Genomic DNA, 21,152 nt, shown 5'->3' with positions numbered 1-21,152 from the left:
GAGTGGCGGCCGCCGTCGCCGCCAGCACGTCGTTCATCTCTACGGCATCGACGTGCGCCGCCCCTGCCCGCGCGGCGATGGTCGACAAGAGCCCGGCGCCGCAGCCCAAGTCGAGCACGCGGCAGCCGGCAGGGCCGCGCCGCGCTGCCGCCCTCTCCACCGCCCGCGTCACCGCCGCGCGGTACGCCGCGTTCCGCGCCGTGTCAGCCATCATCGCGAAGTGGTACGCCGCGCAGGGGAGCGCCGCCGTGACGGCCAACTGCTGCGGCGGCGGCGGAGGAGGCGGAGGAGGGGGGGAGGAGGCAGACTCCTCCCGCCTCGCCGAGAAGCGGATGCCCTCGTCGCTCACGCGCCAAGCAAGCCGCACGCTCTCGCCCCGCACCACGTGCAGCGGCTCCTCGAGGTAGACCGCCGCCTGCCTCCAGCCGGCACGCCACGAGCCCGGCCGGTCTCGCCTCTTCGGCGGCGCAGACGAGACTTGGCCGCCGCCGCCGAGGTCCAGAGTGAACCAGTAGCAGACGGCGTTGAGGAGCCCGTCCTCGACCACCTCGACACGGACAGTGGACTCGGGCCCTCCGACACCGCCCGCGCCGCCCGCGCCGGGCGGCGTGCCCGGCGCGGTCGCCTGCTCAAAGTCGACCCGGCAGACAGGGAGAGGGTCGCTCAGCCGACGGTGCGGCTGCTTCCACTCGCTGAGCCTCACGGGCCAGTAGCCGGGCGGCAGCCGCGCCCGCACTCCCCGCGGCCGCAACGCGTCGAAGTGGCGCAGGTCTATGTCGACGCCGTCGAGCCCGAAGCCAGGCACGCCGCTGAAGCCGAGCTGTAGCAGCGACGCCTCGACGCTCGCGGCGCGAGGCAGCACCGCCACTGCGTCGCCGCCGCCGCCGCGACTGCTGGCGAGGAGGGCGCGAGCGGCCCTCAGCGACGGCAGCACTCCGTCGGCGAGAAGGCCGTCGTCCACCGCCTCCGACACGAGCAGAGTTGGCGGCGAGACGCCGGGCTGGCGGTAGGCGGCGGAGGCCGAGGCGAGGGAGGAGAGGACGGCGAGGCGGACGCCGTTCTCCACTGCCGCCGCGCGCACGACGTCGGCGAGGAGAGGGCTCGCCTCGACGACGCAGACGGCCGCGCCGCGCCGAGCGAGCAGCAGCGCCGGCAGGAGCGAGCCGGCGCCGAGCACGAGAGCGCTGCAGCGCCCACCCGCGGTGGCAGCATCGGCCGCCGACTCGAGGGCCGCAGTCCGCGCCTCGTCCGAAAGCAGCCGGTCGATGGAACGCAGGACATGTGCCTTTGCGTCTGCTCGCCGCAGGCCGGGCGTCGCCGCCGCATCGTTCAGCGCGGCGTCGGCAACGCTGCGCAGCACAACGCCGCCGCCCGCCGCGTCCCGGTCGCGCTGAAACTGGAGCATCCTGGGCACGCTCGCTGCCGCTGGGCCTTTTCTAGCTGGCACGGCTCGGCTTGCTGTGCCGTTGTGGGTTGCTTTTCCGGTCGGCCCTGGTGCCTCGGCGAAGCCATGGTGGCTTGAGCGCGGCCGCACGCGCCAGTGGGAGCGCCTCCAAGAGCGGCGCGTGCAGACAGTCGGCATGCGAGGCGTATGAAAGTAGCGAATTCAGTAGCACGCACACCGATCACGACTGAGCAGGGAGCCAGACAGGGGGCAACACATTCGTCGCGGGATTTCTTTTCTTTTTTGAGGGTTCCTTGTAAGCTCCTGTAAGCTCTTGTGCTCGCGGCACCAGTTCACTTGAGCACACGACGGGGATCGGGGTGGGAAGCGCAAACCAAAATATATACAAACGACCCAACATACGACCAGCCCGCTCGCCGCTCCCCGTCGCGGCTTCGAGTCGCAGCTCGTCCACTTCCCCACACGCAGCACGGCGCGCGCGCCCGTCGCCGGCGGCCGCGTCAGCGCGACTGCCAGATCGGGTCGTCGGGGTCGCCCCAGAGCGTGCGCACGAGCTTGTCCGTCTTCTCGAGGCCAAAGATGTTGGCGACGTTCTTCGTGTCTGGGTCGCGGCCGCAGAACTGGCGCGTCCGCACGTCGAGCTGCAGCAGCTCGGTCTGCGTCTCGCGCGTGTCGATGCCGTCGACGAGGACGCCCTCCGTCTCGTCGAGCAGCTCGAGCCAGGCGGTCATGTACTCCATCGCGAGCGAGCGAACCTTTGCGAAGGTCTTCTTGGTGAAGGGGATCGTGTAGAGCAGCGTCGTCGGCGCGACCTACAGCCGCCGTGCCGCCGTCTCACAGCAGCGAGAACGGGTGCGGGGGCAAGTGCTGGTTGGCGTCACCATGAAGGCGTTGACGACGTGCGACTTGGAGACGTACTGCTTGAAGCGCTTGTCCTCGACGCAGTCGACGTGGACGTCGTTGAGCGAGCGGCCGGTCGACTTGCGCGCCGTGCCGTAGACGTGGTCGTTGTACGCGTCGTCGAGGACGAGGTTGGTGCGCGGCGGGCAGCCGATGTAGATGAAGAGGACCTGCCGCCGCGCCGAGGGGGTGGGGAGGGGGTGTGGCGAGGAGAGGGCGCGAGGGCCAAGGCGGAGCAAGGGCCCGCGACCGGACGGCGGGGATTCAGAGGGCATTCCGTCTCTCTGCAGGCTGCACGATGGAAGACGCCGCAGAGGTGCCTCCTCCTCTCCCTGCCCGCCTCCTCGCTCCCTCCCTCTGCCGGCGCACATTGAAGACGATGCAGAGGTGGACCGCCACGTGCGGCGCGCGGGTCTCGCGGTTGGCCCAGCCGTCGATGCGCAGGTTCCCGAAGCCCAGCTCCTTCGAGAAGAACTTGCACGTCGTGATCCAGTCGATCTTGCCCCCCTTGTACCCCGCGACTGTGCCTTCGCACTTGCCGTCGGCCGTCGCAAACGTGTGCGCGCTGGGCGAAGCGCCAGGCTCGGAGAACCAGGTGCGCCGCTGCTCGAGCTTGGGCTCGTGCGCCTGCACCATCCCCAGCAGATCGTCCTCGATGATCTTCCACAGCTCCTCGTACACGGGCCGGTTCTTCCACGCGAGGTAGCGGCCGACTGCGCCCTTCACCCAGCCGGCGAGCTTGCCGATGCCGGCGCCCTCGTTGACGCCAGAGCCCTGGCCGATGTACGTCTCCAGCTCGCTGCCAGTTGTGATCGAAGAGATGTCCATCGCATACTTTTCGTCCGCCAACGCGTTGATGATGTCATCGTCGCGCAGCGGCGTGCTGGCGACGAGGCGGGGCGCGTGCGCCCGCACGGCCGGGCGGCCTGGCGCGCTTGGTGAGGGAACGCGGAAGGCCGATGCCGCCGCGAGAAGTAGCAGAGCGGCGATGGAGGACAGGGACCAAGGGGCCATCACTGTCACAGCAACCAGGAAGTCGGGCCTACTCGGCGCGAAAGCTTGGCGCTCGCTTGCACGGAAACTTCCTCACCTTCTTGAGCACTTGAGCACTGGATAGGGTCGATTCCGCATGGTACGGGACCCCTCGATCGTCTCGCCCTCCCTTGCTGGTGTGCTCATTGGGGGGGTCATAATAAACACGGTACAGGATCGAGGTACACGCTGCTGAGTGAGGGACCCCACCCACCCAGAGGGGAGATCGAGTGTTCGAGTCCCGCTCGCGAGGTGAGGCACCGCCTCTTTGAATAAGCTTCCACCCAGAAGACAACGCGCTTCTGCTCGCATACACTCATACAATGAACGGACACCACCCATGAGTGCGAGTTAGGGCTAGCAGTAGGCCGCTAGCCTGGTGAGGGAGGGTCCATAGTCCATAGACGCCTCACTCACAAGACCCCACACACGGTCTTGTCCGTGCCTTGCCGTTTGCGGTCGGCGGAGGTGGAGCGGTCTGCTCTAGCCTCGCACGTTACTCCCTGTCGCCTGTTGTGCCCTTGTTTGTGCCCTTGTGGCACCGTGTGTGCTGGCTGGGGGGGGGGCGACAGCGGACAGGGAGGACGGTGGCCCTGAGTTATGTGTACGCCAACTCAGGGTGTGTGGCAGCCAACTGGCTGTGTGTCTTGTGAGCCTGTTTGTGTCTGTGTGTCGCTCGTGCGTGTCGTCATCATCTGTCTCGCGTCCACCCATACCGCGTTGGTGTCCAGTCCGAGCCTGGCGTGTTCTTCACCTTCCTACCTAACCTAACCTAAGACAACTGACTTTGACAACGTGCCATTCCCGAACGGCTACGAGTTGCGGCTTCCGCCTTGGATGAGTGAGAGACCTGACTGTAGACTGAGCTCTGTTAGGCATCAAGCCGGAAGGGGCGCAACTCGAAGCCGTTCGGAAATGGCACACGGTCAAAGTCGGTGTGTCTTATTCAGGCGAGGGTCTGTCTTTTTTTACGGAGGCGGTGCCTCTAAACGAAAACCGAAAAACCGAAAAAGTCGGCGTCGATAAAGAAAAGGCGAAATACGGCGCACTATAAAGTAACGTGTGATGCCTCAGATACCTGTAGAAGATACGGGCGATGGAGGAGTTCGCAGACAAAATAAAACCATCGAAAAACCGGCGTGCTTGTCCTCCGATTTTAGTTTCTTTCTTTAGCTTGTGAAAACCGGCGGTCTCCCAGGTGCACATGCCGACGACGGCGGCCACCGGGCTCGCAGTTGGTGCTCTGGTCAGGCTCTGCGCCGTGGCGGTCACGCCATTCGCCTTTCGTCGAGCGCCCGCTTCTTTTGGACTCCTGTGGCGCGCAGGACTGCTGGTACTACTTCCCGCGCTCGCTTCGATTCCAGCTCAGCAACAGCCACAAGAGTGGCCGTCACTACCGCCAATGTCGGGCAATCCCCTTCTGGTTCCGCACGCCCCGTCGGCCATCCCAGCCGGGCAGGCTGTGCCGCTGGCGACCTCGCCGGGCGACGGTATTCCCACCCTCCACGCCCCTCACACTGCCCACCCTCGCTTCCGCCGCCATGCCCCCGACTTCCCTTCGCTCTCGCATGACACACCTGACCGCCACCGGCCCCACCGCCAGACGGGGAGGAGGACGACAAGGAGGACGACGAGTGGGGACCACCCTCGCCAACGTCGCCACCACCGCCGCTGCCAGCACCGCCGCCATTTTCACCGCCAGCTGCACTCGCCATCGTCCGCCCCTTCGCCACGCACGACGCGTCAAAGCTGATCGGCTCGTTCGCTCGATGGGAGGTGGTGGCTCCGTGCGCTGCGGTCGGCGCTGGGTTTGCGCCCGCCCCGCCGCTGGTGCTCTACTACTCGAAGAGCATCCGCGAGCTCCGAGGCACGCCGGCCTGGCCGTCCCTCGAGGCGTTCCTCCAGGGCGCCTCGTCCAAGCCGTGGAGGCGCTGCTTCGGCTCCGTGTCTCTGCTCGGCGGAAACCTGACCGAGGCGCAGGACCGCTACACGCGCGACACGGCGGGCTCTGAGGTCGCCTGGAGCTCGGGGCCGAGCGTGCAGTTCTACCGCATGCTTGCGTACTACTCCGCTCGCCCAGGGACGACCGTCTACTACATGGATCCGGACAGCGTGCCGCTGTGCGCCCTCGCCGAGCCCTGCAGAGTTCACACTTCCGCCACGCCCAGTCTTCACCCCCCCCCCCCCCCCCCCCACCCTCCTGGCACACACACCCTCCCCCTTCCGCGCCCCTTACCCACACACCGGCAAAGAGACACACCGGCAAAGAGCCTCCGACCAGATGAGCCACCCAACCCCAACCCCCCCCCCCCCTCCCCTCCCCCTCTCGCCAGGGCGCGCTTCTGGCTCGACCGGCTGATGCGTGACATGCACGCGCAGAGGCCCTTCTCCGTCCTCGGCTCCACCTACCGCGGCTCCAACTGGGACTCCTTCTCCGACGAGGAGATCCCCGTCACGCTGCGGCGCCACCTCAACGGCAACGCCGTGTACAATGTGTCTCACCCCTTCCTTTTGGAGGCGCTCTCCCAGTACAGCGACGAGCTCTGGACGACCGTCAAACACTCCTCCTTCGACGTGCAGCTGTCCGAGGGGCTCTTCGGCGACAGGAACGTCAGCCTCGAAGAGGCGGAGCGGGTGTACGGCTACAAGACGACGCCGCTGATCTCGAACCTCGCCGCCACGCTGACCGTCCCGCGTGACATCCCCGACACCGTCGTTCTCGCCCACGGGGCGGTCTACCTGCAAGAGTGGCCGGTGCCCGGCTGCCCGCCGACAGGGCTCGGAGCCGACCGGGCGGGGTCTTATCCGCGGAGCATGCTCGCCGCGGGCGCGGGCACCTCCCTCACCCTCCTCATCTCCGACTTTGGCGACGGGGACATCGACCGGCTCCTCGCGAGCCTGCGGGTCTGCCCCCCACCCTCTCCCCTCCCCTGCCCCACCACTGGTTTGCGTGGAGACATTCACCTAACCGTTGCACCTTGCTTGGCCCCGCAGGCGGCGGAGGAGCACCTCGCCCGCCCCGCGTGCGCGGGCTCGCCCCTCCCCTTCAGCCGCGTCGCCGTGCTCACCAACGAGGCGGGGTCGGCCGCGAGGGCGGCCATGTCCTTCTTGCGCCGCGCCACGCGCCACTTCCGCCTTTGCCGCAGCGGACTGCCGGAGGAGGAGGAAGACGTGGATAGCTCCCTCTGCGACGGCTCCTCCGGTGTCCCCGTGGAGATTGGGCTGCGCGACACGTCCGTCTCGGCATGGTGGGACATCTGCAAGGCGAACATCAGCACCGACTGGTTCATGCAGGTGACCTCAGACTTCACGCTCGCGAGAAACTTCAAGCTGCCCGTCGACACCGACGCGGCGGGGGCCCGGCTGCTCCCCATCAGCCCATTCCTCGACTTCGACTCCGAGTCCTGTGGGCGCGAGTGCCGCGACGAGGTGTCGCGCGTGCGAGCGGGCATTCTGCCGGCCGCGAACAGGCACTACCTGCAGGCGCAGACCGTCTACCGCACCGACGTCCGCTCCGAGTTCTGCCGCGCGCTCGAGGCTGCCAACAAGCGCCTGCCTGACCCTGTCGACCCGACGCCGACCGCCTACTTCGCGTACATGGAGCGCGTCATCGGCGACGTCGGCAGCGAGCAGCGTCCGCCGCCCCTGCCCGCGTCTCCACGGCCATCGACCTCGCCGCCACCGCCGTCGCCCTCGCCACCACCGATGCCGCCGCCGCCGCCGCCGCCGCCGCCGCCGCCGCCGCCGCCGCCGCCGCCGCCGCCGCCGCCTCCGCTGCCGCCGCCGCTGCCGCTGCAGCCGCCGCCGGCCTCGCCACCGCTGGCCTCACCGCCGTACATGTCGGAGTTGTGCGCGGGCCAAGCCGATCCGCCGCAGTGCGCATCCGCGGCGGTCAGAAGGGCATGCTTGCGACAGGACGTCGTAGGACTGCACTTTCGCCGGGCCTGCAGGCTGGCATGCGACACGTGTGCTGCCGAGGACCGGCAGCGCCGGCCGAGCCCGCGCGACCGATGGTCCGGGAGCTGGGCCCGGAGAGAAGACGACGTGTACATGAGCTACGACCAGCTCCGCTTCTTCCTCGCCAAGGGGCTCGTCGGCTCCGCCTCTCCGACGCCGTGCGAGGACTCGGGCGAGTTTGACTTCTCCGACTGCCCGTGCCGTTTCCCCTTCTTCCACGACAACGAGGAGCACATGGAGTGCGTGCTCGGCAGGGCCGGATTCCTGATCTGCCCGACTTCGCTCCCGAACGCGCGCGCCCGCGCCCCCACACCCCCACCCGGGTGCACCCTCGCTTCCTCATCCTCCCCCCCCCCCGCGGACTGCAGACCCTCGAGTATCTTCCAGAGGCTCGCGACTGGCGCTTTTGCACTCGGGCGGACATGCCGGCTCGTGATTCGAGCCCACCGCTGGGATCGCGGGCTCTGCAGGAGCCGACTGGGGAGGAGGACGCGCCGCTCCGACTCCCCTTTGCTCCGCCGCACACGATGCGCCACCTGCCGCGACGGGTGAGCGTGAACAGTGAGAGCGTGCCGACGCCACCGCTCGTGCTTTCTTCGCCGCCGCCGGTCCCACCCGGCAGGGCGCCCTCGCCGCCTCCCTCGCCGCCCCCTCGCCCACTGCCAGTCTCGCCTCCAACATCACCACCGCCCTCTGCGCCGCTCGTCGACAAAGGTGACCCCCTTCCTCCGGGTCTGCCGCTGCCGACGCTGAAGCCACCCTCGATTCCACCGTTGCCGCCACCTCCCTCCGCCTCGCTCTTGCCGCCGCCTCCATCCGCGTCGGCCTTGCCGCCTCCCCCGTCGCCACCGCCCTCACCTTTGCCGCTGAGCACGACCCGCCGGCAGCGCGCGCTGGCCGCCCTCGATTTGGATGCCGTCAAGGCTGCCGTGCTCGAGTCTTTCGCCGCCGGGAGTCCGCCTGTGAATGTCACTGCCGAGCAGATAACCCTCGAGGACCTCGGCGATAGCAGGGTACGCGTGACCCTCGTCCACGCCGAGGGAGGGCCGGCTGCGGAGGAGATCACAGCCTCCGCGAATCAGCCGACCTTCCTCGAAAGCGTGGCCACGGAGCTAAGCGGGCCGCTCGAAGCACCCTGGCGGGGGCTGCCACTGCACCTTGGGCGCGCCGAGCGGCGGCGGAGGGCCGCCCAAGCCACCTCCAGTGCCCCTCCCACCAGCCGCGCAGCGTCGCCGCCGCCCTATGTCAAGCTCGAAACCGACGGCGAGTGCCAGGGGTGGTTTATCGAAGAGATGGGCAGCGCAGCCGGGGCGTGCCAGGAGCTGTGCAGCCGCAGCGACAAGTGCGGCGCAACGTCATTCCACCTTACCCGGTCCGCGTGCTGGCTCCACTTTAAGGATGTGGAGGACTGCAGGGCGGCCCAATCCACGTACGCCAGCCCCCAAGGTGAGGATGGCTGCGACCAAAACTGGGGCAACATTGGCTGCGATGCTTGCGTTCCGGATTTCTCCAAAGTTGGCTACGCGACGTGGTCCGCCCACTGCTACGAGCGCAACTTCGCGTCGCCGCCGCCGTCGCCGCCGCCGCCTTCTCTTCCGCGCCCCAGCCCGCCTCCGCCCTCGCTGCCGCCATCGCTACCACCGCCTTCCCCACCGCCACCGACGTTGCCGCCGCCCCCCCCGCCCCCGCCCTCGCCGTCGCCGCCCGCCCCGCCCGCCATTCCAGAGGGCATGCCACAGGCTCCGCCACCGACACCCCGGTTGCCGCCGCCGCCTCCGCCGCCCTTACCGCCGCCTTTCCCCCCGCCACCCTTGCCGCCCACGCCTCCGCCACCCTCGCCGCCGCCGCCTCCCTCTCCACCTCCGCCCTCGGCACCGTCGCCTTCCCCACCACCGCCACCGCCGGTTCCACCGCCCTCGCCACCTGTAACGCCGCCGCCGCCGCCCGCCCCTCCGCCGCCGACACGAGTTGTCAGCTCGAGCGAGGAGCTCCGTTTGGCAGTCGAAGACGTGACGGCCAGCCGCATTGTTCTCAGACCAGGAACGTACGCCTTTGACACGAGTGCGGACTGCACCTCATCATTCAACGGCATAGCGAGGCTTACCGAAGAGGGCCAAAACTCCGCGCTGTGCATCTTCCGCGGCCTCGTCCTCGAAGCTCAGGTGCCGGGCACGGCGGTGATTGATGCACGCGGCGCGTCTGCAGGATCCCGTGGGCGCCGCGCCATCTTTGTCGACTTTGGGCGTACCAATACGCTTGGTCATAGCCCCTACACCTCCAGCACGCACGACACAGTCGAGCTCATCGGGCTGAAGATCACAGGGGGCTATTTGCCGCAGAGTAATGCGACCGAGGTGGACCTCGGTCTGGCAAATGGGGCGGGCATCAAGATCCACCACATCCAGGGCGACGTGATCCTGCGACGCTGTGAGATCTACGGGAACGTGGCCAACGACACCGACTCCATGGGCGGAGGGATCATGATCGCGCCGTCCTGGAACGTCCACTCCAACGCCTTCTGCAACCGGGTCCAAAGTTGCGTGCCGTCGACCGTTGCGCTGGTGGACTGCACGGCCCGCGACAACATCGCTGCGCTGGGCGGCGGCGTGTACACCATGGCGGACGGCCTCTCCCTTTCGCGCTCATCCATCTCGAATTGCGTTGCAACGAGCTCTGGAGGCGGCCTCTACTCTGCGTCCGGCCGCACCACTCTGAGCAACGGCACCCTCGTCCACGGCTGCGCCGCCCCGGAGGGGCGCGCTCTAAACCTCAAGGGCGAAGTCTCCTATGCTCTCCCCGCCCCATCTGGCCGCTGGCTGCCAAACGGCCGCTGCGAAATCTTCCGCGCGGCCTGCACATACCACCCAAAGTACCAGGCGGCGCAGCAGTCTGCTTGTCTGGCCCACCGAGACGACTGCTCGCTCACCTACGAGCCTCCAAAGGGTTGGTACTGCCAGGAGCCGACGTTTGTGCAGCCCTGCAATTGGGACGACGCGCGGGGCGGCGACCCGAGCCTCCTCGGCCAGCGTCTCTACGAGCTCCCCGCGTCGCCCGTCGAGCAGGACTTCCCCTTCGCCTGCGCCGCTGGTCTCCTCGGCTCTGACGACCCCGACGAGCAGTCGAGTAGCGCTTGCGCCGGCCCCTGCCCCGCGGGGGCGTACTGCCCTCACGAAGCGACGTTCGAGCCGCTTTCGTGTACGAGCGGCCACTTCTGCCCGCCCGGGACCAGCATTCCGTTTCCTTGCGAAGCCGGGACATTCTCGAATGCCACCAGTCTCACGTCGGCAGGCGACTGCGCGGACTGCCCGCCGGGCCACGTCTGCGCCATAGGCAGCTTGGAGCCGACGCCGTGCAGGTCTGGTACCGTCGCGGCCGGCTTGCGCAACGACGTCTGCACGCTTTGCCCCGCTGGCTACTATCAGGTTTTCGCTCTCCCGCCACTTGCCCCGCCGCCTCCTGCCCCACCGCCCGCCCCACCACCACACCCTCTCCCTACCGCCCTCTCCGCCGCCCTCCTCCGCCGCCCTCCCCACCCGACCCTCTCCGCCCTCCCCACCCGACCCCCTCCGCCATCCCCACCCAGGACCAGCCAGCCAACGAGACGTGCATCCGCTGCCGGGCGGGCAGCTTCTGCCCGCAGGGCGCGTCGAACGAGCTGGCGGCAACGTGCAAGCCTGGCGAGTACGCCAACTTGACAGACGACGACGGCATCCCAGAGTGCTTTGTCTGTCCCCCGGGCCAGTCGTGCGGTGGCGGCGGCGCGCCGCCGACGGAGTGCTCGCCGGGGACGTACGCTACGGGGGGAGCAGCGGTGTGCTCCCCTTGCGATGATGGCACGTACCAGCCGTCGCCGGGCGAGTCTGGCTGCCTCGAGTGCGACAGAGGTAAATTCTGCCCTGCAGGCAGTAGCCTCGAGCTGCCGGCAAATTGCCCATCTGGCACGTTCAACAGCAACACCTCGAAACCGGTGCTCGGCCTGGACGATTGCGAGCCTTGCGCGCCTGGCTTTTTCTGCGCAGGCGGCGTCGCAGTGCCGACAAAGTGCGCGGCGGGCACGATCGCGCCATTCGAGCGGATGGAGGCATGCGACAAGTGCCCTCCGGGCACATATCAGAACGACACGGGTGCCTTGAGCTGCCGCAAGTGCGAGGGAGGGCACTACTGTGCCGAGGGCGCGTCAGCGCCACTGCCCTGTCCTGCCGGCTCCTTCTCGAACGCCACAGACCTCGGCGCGCCGGACGAGTGTACCGCTTGCCGTGCGGGCCACGCCTGCTCAGCCAGCAGCACCGAGCCGGTGCCGTGTTCGCCGGGTACTCTTGCCGCACGCGAGGGGCAGAGCATTTGTGAGAAGTGCCCTGCGGGCGAGTATCAGGACGACGGCGGCGCCACGGCGTGCAAGGCGTGTTTGCCGGGCAGCTACTGCCCACAGGGCGCGGCGGCGCCGCTCCCGTGCGAGGCTGGCAGCTACTCGAACAGGACGGACCTCGAGTCGGCGGGCGATTGTGAGGTTTGCCCACAGGGCCACGCTTGCACCACTGGCACCGTGGTTCCGCGCGCGTGCCGCGCTGGCAGCTTCTCCCTCGGCTTGGGCAACGCCGAGTGCGAGCCTTGCAAGGCGGGAACCTACCAGAGCGACGCCGGCGCTGCTGACTGCGTCCCGTGCGGGCTTGGCAGCTTCTGCCCGGTCGGCGCGTCGCTCGAGCTGCCCGCGACGTGCGAGCCGGGCACGTACGCCAACATGACGGACGGAGACGGCTTGCCAGACTGCTTCGATTGTCCGGCGGGCTCGTCGTGCCCGGGCGGCGCCGCGCCTCCGAGGCAGTGCGCGGCGGGCAGCTACGCTGCCACAGAGCGCCTCTCCGAGTGCGCCAGCTGCTCGGGTGGCACATACCAAGACGACACGGGTGGAAAGGGTTGCCACGCGTGCGTCCCTGGCAGCTATTGCAAGCCGGGTGCGGCGTCGCCGCTACCGTGCGAGGCGGGAAGCTATTCGAGCAGGACGGACCTCGAGGACGCCTCGCAGTGCACTTTCGCCGAGAAGGGCTACTATGCTACCACGGGGTCCACCAAGCCGACGCGGTGCTCGCCTGGCACTTTTGCCGCCACGGAAGGCCTCTCCGAGTGCGATAGCTGCGAGCCTGGCTCCTCCGGCGCTGGCGGCGCCTTCTGCAGCGAATGTGCAGCCGGAACATACGCCGCCAACCCTGGACAGGGCGAGTGCATCCCGTGTCCGCATCCCTTGAGCAGCAGAGGCGGCGGCGTCACCTGCTCCATCTGCAAGGCGGGCTACTACCTGCAGGACGCGAGCGTCCTTCCGGCCGTCATCTTCGAATCCCCGACCGAGCACTGCAAGCCGTGCCCGCCAAACGCCGACTGCAGCTCGCCCAACACCACTCTCGAGGCCCTCGGCGTCCCGCGCGGCTTCTGGCGCGCTTCGAACCAGACCACTGAGCTGCACAAGTGCGTCGCCTCCGAGCACTGCAGCGGCTCAGGAAGTGCGGCAAACGTGGAGCGCTCCCGCCGCCGCCTCGAGCACGGCGACGTGGGCGCTGACGCTCTCGCTGGCGCAGGCTGCGATGCGGGCCACACGGGCCCGCTCTGCGAGTGGTGCGTGAGCGACGAGCAGCACTTCAGCCGTAAGGAGAGAGGTTGCGCCGACTGCCCGACAGTGGGGCGGTTTGGCATCCTAGCAGCAGCGCTCGTCGCTCTCGCAGGGACGGCATTCCTCTCCTACCGTGCACTCAGCCGCATCGCCGTCAAGGCGCTCAGCCGCATCTTTGGCCCTGAGGTGGCGACCCGGCTAAGCCAACTTGAGGCGCGCGTCGGGTTTCAACCCAAGTTGAAGATTGTGGTCAGCTTTTACCAGGTCGCTGCGACGCTCGGCCCCGTGTACGGCGCTCGACTGCACGAGGACTTTACCAGTTGGATGAGTGTCTTCGAATTCTTCAGTTTCGACCTCCTCGGCTTGACCTACCCGGACGCTTGCATCGGCTCGATGAGCCACCGGCTGCTGCTCGCCGCTCTGTGGCCATTTGCCGTCGTTTTGCTCGGAAGCGCCGCTTTTGCCGCCCATGCGCTAGCAGTGTGGCTTTTGCTCTGGAAATCCAGTTCTGGCAGAGTAGCCGGAGCAGGAGGTCCAGTTTCTGATGAGGGCGACGGAGAAGGCGACGGTGGCCAGGACGGCGGTGGCATGTCTGGTACGCGTGGTGTCACCGCCGTCGACGCGGACGGTGACGGCATCCCCGACCGTGGTGTCGTCGCCGTCGACACGGACGGTGACGGCATCGCCGACCACATCGAGGACGTCGACGTCATCGACACAGATGGCGATGGTGAGGTCACCGTTTCGGAGCTCAACAAGCACCGCTGGCGCGAACTTGTCCGAGAGACGCGGAGCCGGATCCTGTACTTGGCGATCCTCGTTGCCTACTTCGTTCTTCCCTCCGTCTCTCGCTCCATCTTCAAGGCACGTATGTGCGAGTCGTTTGGCATCAGCGTCTTTGACGCGACCGCGCGACGCAGCTACCTCGTGGCCGACCTCGAGGTGCTCTGCCGCGCCGACGACGAGATGTACCGCGGGCTGGACGCCTACTTTTGGGCCTTCTTCGTGCTCTGGCCGGTGCTGGTCCCGCTTGTGCTCCTCGGCTTGCTGCTCTGGATCCGCCGCAACGTGCGGGCCCAGCGTGTGACAAGGCTCTCTCGCGCCTGCCGCTTCCTCTGGCGCGACTACGACGCTAGCTGCCACTACTGGGAGCTTGCCGACTTGTACCGCAAGCTCTTCCTCGCATCGCTGGTGCTCTTCATCCAGACAGACGACGGATCGTCCAAGCTGCTTCGCCTCGTCGTCGCCTCTGTCACCTCAGCCCTCTTCCTCACCGCCCTCGCCCTCGTCAAGCCTTTCAAGCGCTTCGACGACTTCTACCTCGCGTGCACCGCCAACCTGCTGCTGACCTGCTGCTTCGTCCTCGGCACCGTGGTTCAGATCTGCGAGAGCGCCGCTTACGAGGACATGTGCGACACGCTCGTGGGCTTCCAGAGCGCGTTCGGCGCGAGCGAGTTTGTCATCGTGCTCAGCGTAACGATGATCGCCGTGTCGCTTGTCCTCGTCGTCTTCAAGGCCATCAGCGCCCTCCGCGCGCCCACCATCCGGCTTCTCTCGAACAGACGCGCCCCGGTGATGGACCTGTCGAAGAAGTGCCACTTCCACGGCTTCATCAGCCACATCTGGTCCACGGGGCAAGACCAGACGCACACCATCGTTCGGCAGATGAAGCTGGTGATGCCCGACGTGAGGATCTGGCTGGATGTGGATTGCCTGGAGAACCTCGGAGCCCTCGAGGAGTCGGTCGGCGACGCCACCACCTTCCTCGTCTTTCTGTCGGTGGGCTACTTCAAAAGCCGCAACTGCCGCCGCGAGCTCTACGCGGGCCTCGCCTTGGACCGGCCCTTCATCCCGATTCACGAGGCCGATGTCGAGAAGGGCGGCGCAGCGCTCGAGGTGCTCGAGGCCGAGTGCCGCGCGAACTGCGTCGACGACGCCGGATTGGGCACCTACCCCTCCTACTCAGGGCCGGCCGAGATGGTGGCCCGTATCTTTGAAAAAGAGGACCCGATCCTGTGGGTGCGGGTGAACGCCTTCCAGCTCGAGTCGCTCAAGTCCATCGCGCTGCGCATGCTGAGACACTCCCCGTACTACATGAGGCACCCCGAAACCCTCGCCGCGGGCGTGATAGTGGCGGGGGAGGTTCCTCCGTACGCCTTTGTCGGCCCCGTCACCATCCTCGTGTGCCGCGACAACGACGGCGCCTGGTCTGTGGCGGAGGAGGTCCAGGAGGCGGCCAAGAAGGGGCGCGCGCTGGCGCCCGAGGCGGCCAAGGACGGCGTCGTGGCCATCCGCGAGGCGGACGACGCGCTCGAGAATCGCGTCGACGATTCTCATCACGTGCTCCTGCTCTACATGACGAGCCGCCTGTGGTACGACCCAGACGGCACCGTCGCGCGGCTGGTGCAGGCGGCAATGGACCGGAACATCACGATCGCGATGGTGCACGAGCAGACGCCCAACCTCGGAGGCTGCCCCTTCTCCACTTTCTTTCAAGGGCAGACGCCGCAAGTGCTGCTGCAGCCTCCCTACAGCCTCTACAACGCGCTCGCCATACCCCTCTACGGCTCGCCCGAGCACCGGAAGGTGAGCCTGCGCCACGTGCTGCGCCACATGGGAGCCGTGTCGTGCGATGCGGGACTGCTCCGGCGGAAGCTGCAGCGGCTCCGCCACTTCATGTCGGTGGCGCGGCTCGTTCGCATACGCGCTCCAGTCGAATCCCAGGAGGACATCCTGCAACGCCGAATTCGCACAGACAAGATTAATTCAAGTCGCCGGCTGAGCGAGGGCTCGGATCTGGAACAGAGTCGCCGGCAGAGCGAGGGCTCGGATCTGGAACAGAGTCGCCGGCAGAGCGAGGGCTCGGATCTGGAACAGAGTCGCCGGCAGAGCGAGGGCTCGGATCTGGAACAGAGTCGCCTGCAGAGCGAGGGCGCGGGTCCGGAACAGAGCACAATTTCGCCTTTAAGGGCCTTCCGGCCGCGGCGCCGCGGCCCGCGGCGCGAGTAGACAGTGGCAGCAGCAGCAGTGGCGGCGGTGATAGCCCCTCTATTCGACATGCGGTATGTGAGCTGTGAGCTTTGTGGGTCCGCCGCAGGCGCATTTTGTGTATACCGAGTCTCGGTGACATATGTGTGTGCATATAATAAGTGAGTTGAGAGGACTCTACCGCGATGCATTGGTGGTGCATTGGGGAGGGGCGAGCCACACACACGACTCGCGAGAGACACACAGGAGCTCAGCGGGGGTCACCAGTGTGCTACTGTGCAGTGAGCAGGGGTGTCGGGAGGAGACTTTTTCCATTTTCGGCGGTCGAAAGGATGCGCCGGCGGCGAGGGATGCGTCTTCTTGTGGGACGACCTGTCGCGTGCGCGCGAGCGGATGCGCGAGGACGACGAGGACGACGAGGTCGAGATGGCTTTAAACACAACTAGTTTTGCTCGCCGCTTCAGACGTCCCCTGACTTCTCTCATCCCACACATCCCTCTCAACATTTCTCGGCATTGGCAGCTGCAACGGCGGCGGGTCCTGTGGCGTAGTGGAATTCTTTTGTGTCTAAAATTCTTTTATATGCAGGCCCAGTGCAGGCCAGGGTTCCAACTTTTTCAACCCTTTTTTTTCCCTGGGGCTCCCCCCCCCGGAAAGATTTTCCCCGGGGCCCCCCCAGGGGGTTTCCCCCCCCAAGGGGGGGCCCCCGGGTTCGTTTTTAACGGGTCTTTTTCTGAGCAGGGGGTGGCACTTTTTTGCGGGGTATGGTATTGGGGAGGGTGGCCAACCCAAGGTTTGAGACATTCTTTACCCCCCCCCCCCCCCCCCGCGCCTGCTGGCAGACCCTGCTTGGAGGTATGGTAGGGCTAGTCTTGGGCGGTCAGGACCATAAGTCACCCCTTCAGGCCGTGCAGCAGATCCCGTACCCCGGAAAAAGTTCGAACCTTGCTGCGATGCACTTTGTCCTCTCCGCTGTCTCCGCGGCCTTCCTGCGGCCCTTAGCCCCCTCGCCGTCCAGCGCTTATTCAGTGGGAGATAGCAGTGCGCACCTGCGTGCAGTCATGCGCGGCGGCGGCGGTGGCGGCGTCAGCGTCGGCGGAGCAGTCGGCTCTCCTGTTGCCGCTCAAGTGGATGTCTGGAACTGGCGCGATGGAACTGGCAAAGGGACCTCGTTTGAGAGGCTGGTGGCAGAGGCCAAGCGTGCGCACGAGAGTCGGCAACAGGTCGAGGTGCACGTCGGGGCCGACTCGGCAGTCGACAGGGTGAGTCACACTCTACGCACTTCCGGAAGCCTGGAGACTCCTACGGCCACCCGTCCTCTCGCGCCTCCGCAGGACCGGGTCACCTTCGCCGTCGTGGTCTGCGTCGTCTCCGTCGGCCACGCCGGACGTTACTTTTACGCGCGGCGCGAGGAGTCGCTGCAGACAGTTCCGGTGCTGCAGACCCGGCTACTGCGCGAGGTGGAGCCTCACAAAGGAGCTGCTGCAGGACGTGTCTTTTCGCGCATGTCTCGCGCATGCTGACTGTAGGTCGAGCTCGCTCTCAACGCGGCGCAGGAGCTGAGCGAGAAGGCGCCTCCGCCTCCGCCTCTGGCTAGACACGTCCTCGAGGCCCGTCCCAGACACGCCCCTCTCTCGTCGGCAGGGCGTCGACGTCGTGCGCGTGCACATCGACTCGAACACGGCGCCGGGCTGCGAGTCGTCGCAGCACACAAAGATGCTGACGGGGTACGTGTCTGCGATGGGGTTCCGGCACCTCGTCAAGCCGGAGGCGTGGGCGACCTTCGTGGCGGACCGCCACTCGCGCACCAACCGGCACACGCCTCGCCCGCTGCCGGTGCCGAGGAGCGAGCGGGGACGCGCCAAGAAAGGGCGGCGCGACCGTCCGGCCGCGAGGGCGAGGTGACCGAGTCGGGGAGGGCGGTGTGGGAGGGTGTGGGTCGCCTCGGCGGCTCGGCGCATGTGACCAGTTCGAGGCATGCTCTCCCCTTCCGACATGCATGTACATGCAGACGGTGAGCGGTGTTTCTCTCGCGGTGTGTTGTGTATTGAGCCCTGTGAGCTGTGTCGTGTGCTGCTGCGCTGGAGCGTGGGGAGCGACGCGCAGTATCTGAGACTGAGTGTGTCGGAATTGTCCAACTGTCCGGCTGAGCTCTGTCTAGCGTGTATGATATTGCGGTTGTGTGTGACTGTGCATCTAGATATGTGGTGTTTCTGAGCTAGCGACAGGGTAATTTATTGTAACATGGTACATGGCGCACATGGCGTTCTCACATATGCAGCACCTGGGTGTGTGTGTGTGGAAGGCAGCTACAGCCCGTGCAGCTTGATCGCTTGAAAGACCGCCTCCGCTATCCGGTCGGAACCCGCAGGCGACGGATGCAGCGCGTCGTCAAAATGCTGCGCGCCGAGAGGCAGCGCGGCGCGCACGTCGGCGACAGCACGCTTGGAGCGCATCTGCAGCACGCCCGCCGCCACCTCGCGCAGCGCGGCCGTCCGCTCGGCGAGCTGCTCACCGCTGAAGAACTCGCCGAGGTCGGCCTCCGTGTTGCTCAGCGCGACAACGGGCACACCCGCCTCGTCGCACGCGGCGTAGAGCGCCTCGAGGTGCGTCAGGGTCGTCGCCGCGCTCGCGCTCCGCCAGAGGATGTCGTTGCAGCCGGCCATGATGACGGCGCAGCGCCACGGACCCTCGCGCAGCGAGCGGCGAAGCACCGGCAGCAGCTCCTCCGCTGTCCAACCCGAGTAGGCCCGTGCGCGTGCGTAGCGGAGCGAGTCCTTGTAGCCGCCTGCGCCGTCGCCGACGTCGTCCGCCAGCAGCGAGCCGAGGCGTATGCTGTACGGGTGGCAGAGGAGCGCGGCGTGCTCGTGACTGTTGACATTGGCCGGAAGCGTGCGCTGAGGCGCGATGGTTTTGTGAGGCCAAATGTTGTGGTAGCCCTCGGTGATCGAGTCGCCAAAGCATAGGACCGGACGCACGTGGTCGTTCAGCCTCGGCGTGCAGAGAGCCGCGAGCCAGTGAAGTAGGCTGCCGCAGCCGTGGAGGAGGCGAGAGACATGGCGTAGAACGGCAGTCCGAATGCCACCGAGCATGCCGCCGTGCCGATTCGCAAGCAGCGCTTGTGTGTATCGCTTCCACGCGCTCTTTCGTTAGAGGATGGCGAGGACCAGGGGAAAGTATCGATACGCAGCGCGCTGATGGCCGGTTCGAGGGAGGGCGCCTGGGTCTAAATTTAGTGCGTGTGAATGAACTTTAGTGATAGTTTAGTGCGCTTGAGCACTTGAGCACTGGATAGGGTCGATTCCGCATGGTACGGGACCCCTCGATCGTCTCGCCCTCCCTCACTGGTGTGTTCATTGGGGGGGGTCATAACAAACACGGTACAGGATCGAGGTGCACGCTGCCGAGGCAGTGTCGTCCCCCTAGTGCGCTATTTAGTGCGTGTTCGAGTGCGTATATAGTGCGACTTTAACGCAAATTTAGTGCAAATTTAGTGCAAATTTAGCACATATTTAGCACATATTTAGTGTGTTTTATCTCCAATTTAGCGCCACATTTAGTTCACTTTAGGTGCGGGCAGCTGCAGTACATTTAGTGTGGGTCCCGCATCTTTAGTGCGGGCACGCACCTTTAGCACGGCTTCCCGGCCACACCACAGCTAGCCAGGGCCGCGTGCTTTGCTCCTTGGCTGCCAAGAATGCACCACAGGAGATGCCTGGCCCCTGCCCTCATGACCCAAAGGCAGGCTCCCAGTGAGGCTAGATATGCCGCCCTCCAGAGCAAGATCTCCCGACTGAGCACAGGCACAGCACCGATTCCCGAGAGGAGGACCAGCACAGTTGAATGCGCCACCGCAAGCACCACCTCCGACCGCACAACCCCACCTCCGACCGCGCTTGAGGACAGAGCCGGCCTTCCTCACCTCGATGATGACCGCGTCAAACATCACCGCATCGCAGTCGCTCGCGTTGAGGCGCAGCTTGAGGTCCTCCACCTTGGTCGACGCCGGCAGGTTGAGCGTGCCCCTCGCATCTCCCTGCTGCCACAGCAGCGCCACCATCGTCTGCTCTGCCATCGCAGTAAAGTCGTTATGTTCACGCCCCGCTTCCCGGCAATCGTTTTGCCGCTCGGCGGGGCCCGGAGAAGCAACCCGGAAAGCACCGGAGGTTGATATTCAGCTGCTTTCTTCGACTTCGTTCGGTTGGGGACGGGACGGGGAACTTTTGCGAGTGGGCAGGGGACTGCAGGGGGACAGGGGGAGGGAGGCCCAGCGAGGGGCTGCGGCTGGATCCTACTGCGCGGCTGGACTAAAGACGCACTAAACCTCGCTAAATCTGGATGTAAAGTCGCACTAAATTTGCGCTAAATTTGCGCTAAATTTGCACTAAAGTTGCAATTTCTTGTTGGCTTCTAAAAATCTCTCTCTCTAAATTCGCACTAAATTCGCGCTAAAGTGCAAAACAAAAACAACTCTATTGGTATTGCTAAAAATCTCTCTCTCTAAAGTGAACATCTCTCTCTCTGTTGTGCGAGGCGTGAACCGCGCCATTCGCTCTCACCTGGCAACCCTGTCTGCACGTCTCGCGCGCGCGTGAACAGGGCTCCAGGCCCCAAATTACGTGTGAGTGTTAGAGTTGTTTGGTATTGCTAAAAAATCTCTCTCTAAAGTGCACTAAAGATGCAGTACATAAACACGTCACACCGCACTAAATTTAGACCCAGGCGCCCTCCTTCGAGACAGACTTAGGAATCCTATTCAGTTTCTTGTTGTAGGTATATTGTTGGCAAATCAAGTTTCTTGGTACGTTTGGTACGCGTGAAAAGAAAGGCAAGCGCCCGCTACCCAACGCGGCCAACCAACGCGGTGAGAAACTGCGAAGAGAGATAGGAAGTGGTGACGCCCGAGGGTGGGCGACGGCTAGCACCACACTCCTCTCCTTAAAATCCCTCGTTCTGTCCTCCCGACAGATAAATACTTTCTTTTTTTTGAGAGCGCCTTCGTTGTTAATAATACAAAAAAAAAGAAAGAAAACAGGCAACCCAAGGGAGGGATGGGAGGACGGTACGCCGCCACCACACAGGGATTTTAGGGGAGAAGTGTGGTGTTAGCCGTCGCCCACCCTCGGGCGTCTACCACTTCCTATCTCTCTCCGCAGTTTATCACCAATTCTTGCAGCGACCTTCATGCCACCTCGCATTCTTCTCACTCTCGTCGTTCTCTCTCCTGCTGTCTCTTCCCCTGACTCATCGCTCTCCTCGGCCTCGTTC

The 21,152-nt window shown here is 65.8% G+C and overlaps 3 protein-coding genes across 3 annotated transcripts; 1 reads left to right on the top strand and 2 right to left on the bottom strand.

Moving 5' to 3' along the window:
- Nucleotides 1-1,905: 1,905 nt before the first annotated feature.
- Nucleotides 1,906-2,941, bottom strand: EMIHUDRAFT_63582 (hypothetical protein; the record flags this gene model as incomplete). The annotated part of the gene is made up of 3 exons (XM_005784382.1): nucleotides 1,906-2,217; nucleotides 2,287-2,475; nucleotides 2,675-2,941. 3 exons carry the CDS (start codon nucleotides 2,939-2,941, stop codon nucleotides 1,906-1,908), a joined length of 768 nt encoding a protein of 255 aa, XP_005784439.1.
- A 1,798-nt stretch (nucleotides 2,942-4,739) lies between these two features.
- Nucleotides 4,740-17,407, top strand: EMIHUDRAFT_99017 (hypothetical protein; the record flags this gene model as incomplete). The annotated part of the gene is made up of 11 exons (XM_005784381.1): nucleotides 4,740-4,827; nucleotides 4,941-5,457; nucleotides 5,671-6,241; nucleotides 6,332-7,185; nucleotides 7,288-7,617; nucleotides 8,514-8,740; nucleotides 9,335-9,829; nucleotides 13,009-13,412; nucleotides 13,761-15,482; nucleotides 16,790-17,146; nucleotides 17,219-17,407. The coding sequence occupies 11 exons, from the start codon at nucleotides 4,740-4,742 to the stop codon at nucleotides 17,405-17,407; spliced, it is 5,754 nt and encodes a 1,917-aa protein (XP_005784438.1).
- A 786-nt stretch (nucleotides 17,408-18,193) lies between these two features.
- Nucleotides 18,194-19,959, bottom strand: EMIHUDRAFT_99016 (hypothetical protein; the record flags this gene model as incomplete). The annotated part of the gene is made up of 2 exons (XM_005784380.1): nucleotides 18,194-18,911; nucleotides 19,769-19,959. 2 exons carry the CDS (start codon nucleotides 19,957-19,959, stop codon nucleotides 18,194-18,196), a joined length of 909 nt encoding a protein of 302 aa, XP_005784437.1.
- Nucleotides 19,960-21,152: the final 1,193 nt, after the last annotated feature.

Source organism: Emiliania huxleyi (genome assembly GCF_000372725.1).
Source record: "Emiliania huxleyi CCMP1516 chromosome Unknown EMIHUscaffold_17, whole genome shotgun sequence".
NCBI classification, from domain to species: domain Eukaryota; phylum Haptophyta; order Isochrysidales; family Noelaerhabdaceae; genus Emiliania; species Emiliania huxleyi.
Note: the sequence above shows the minus strand (reverse complement) of the source record. Positions and strands in the feature narration are given on the sequence as shown.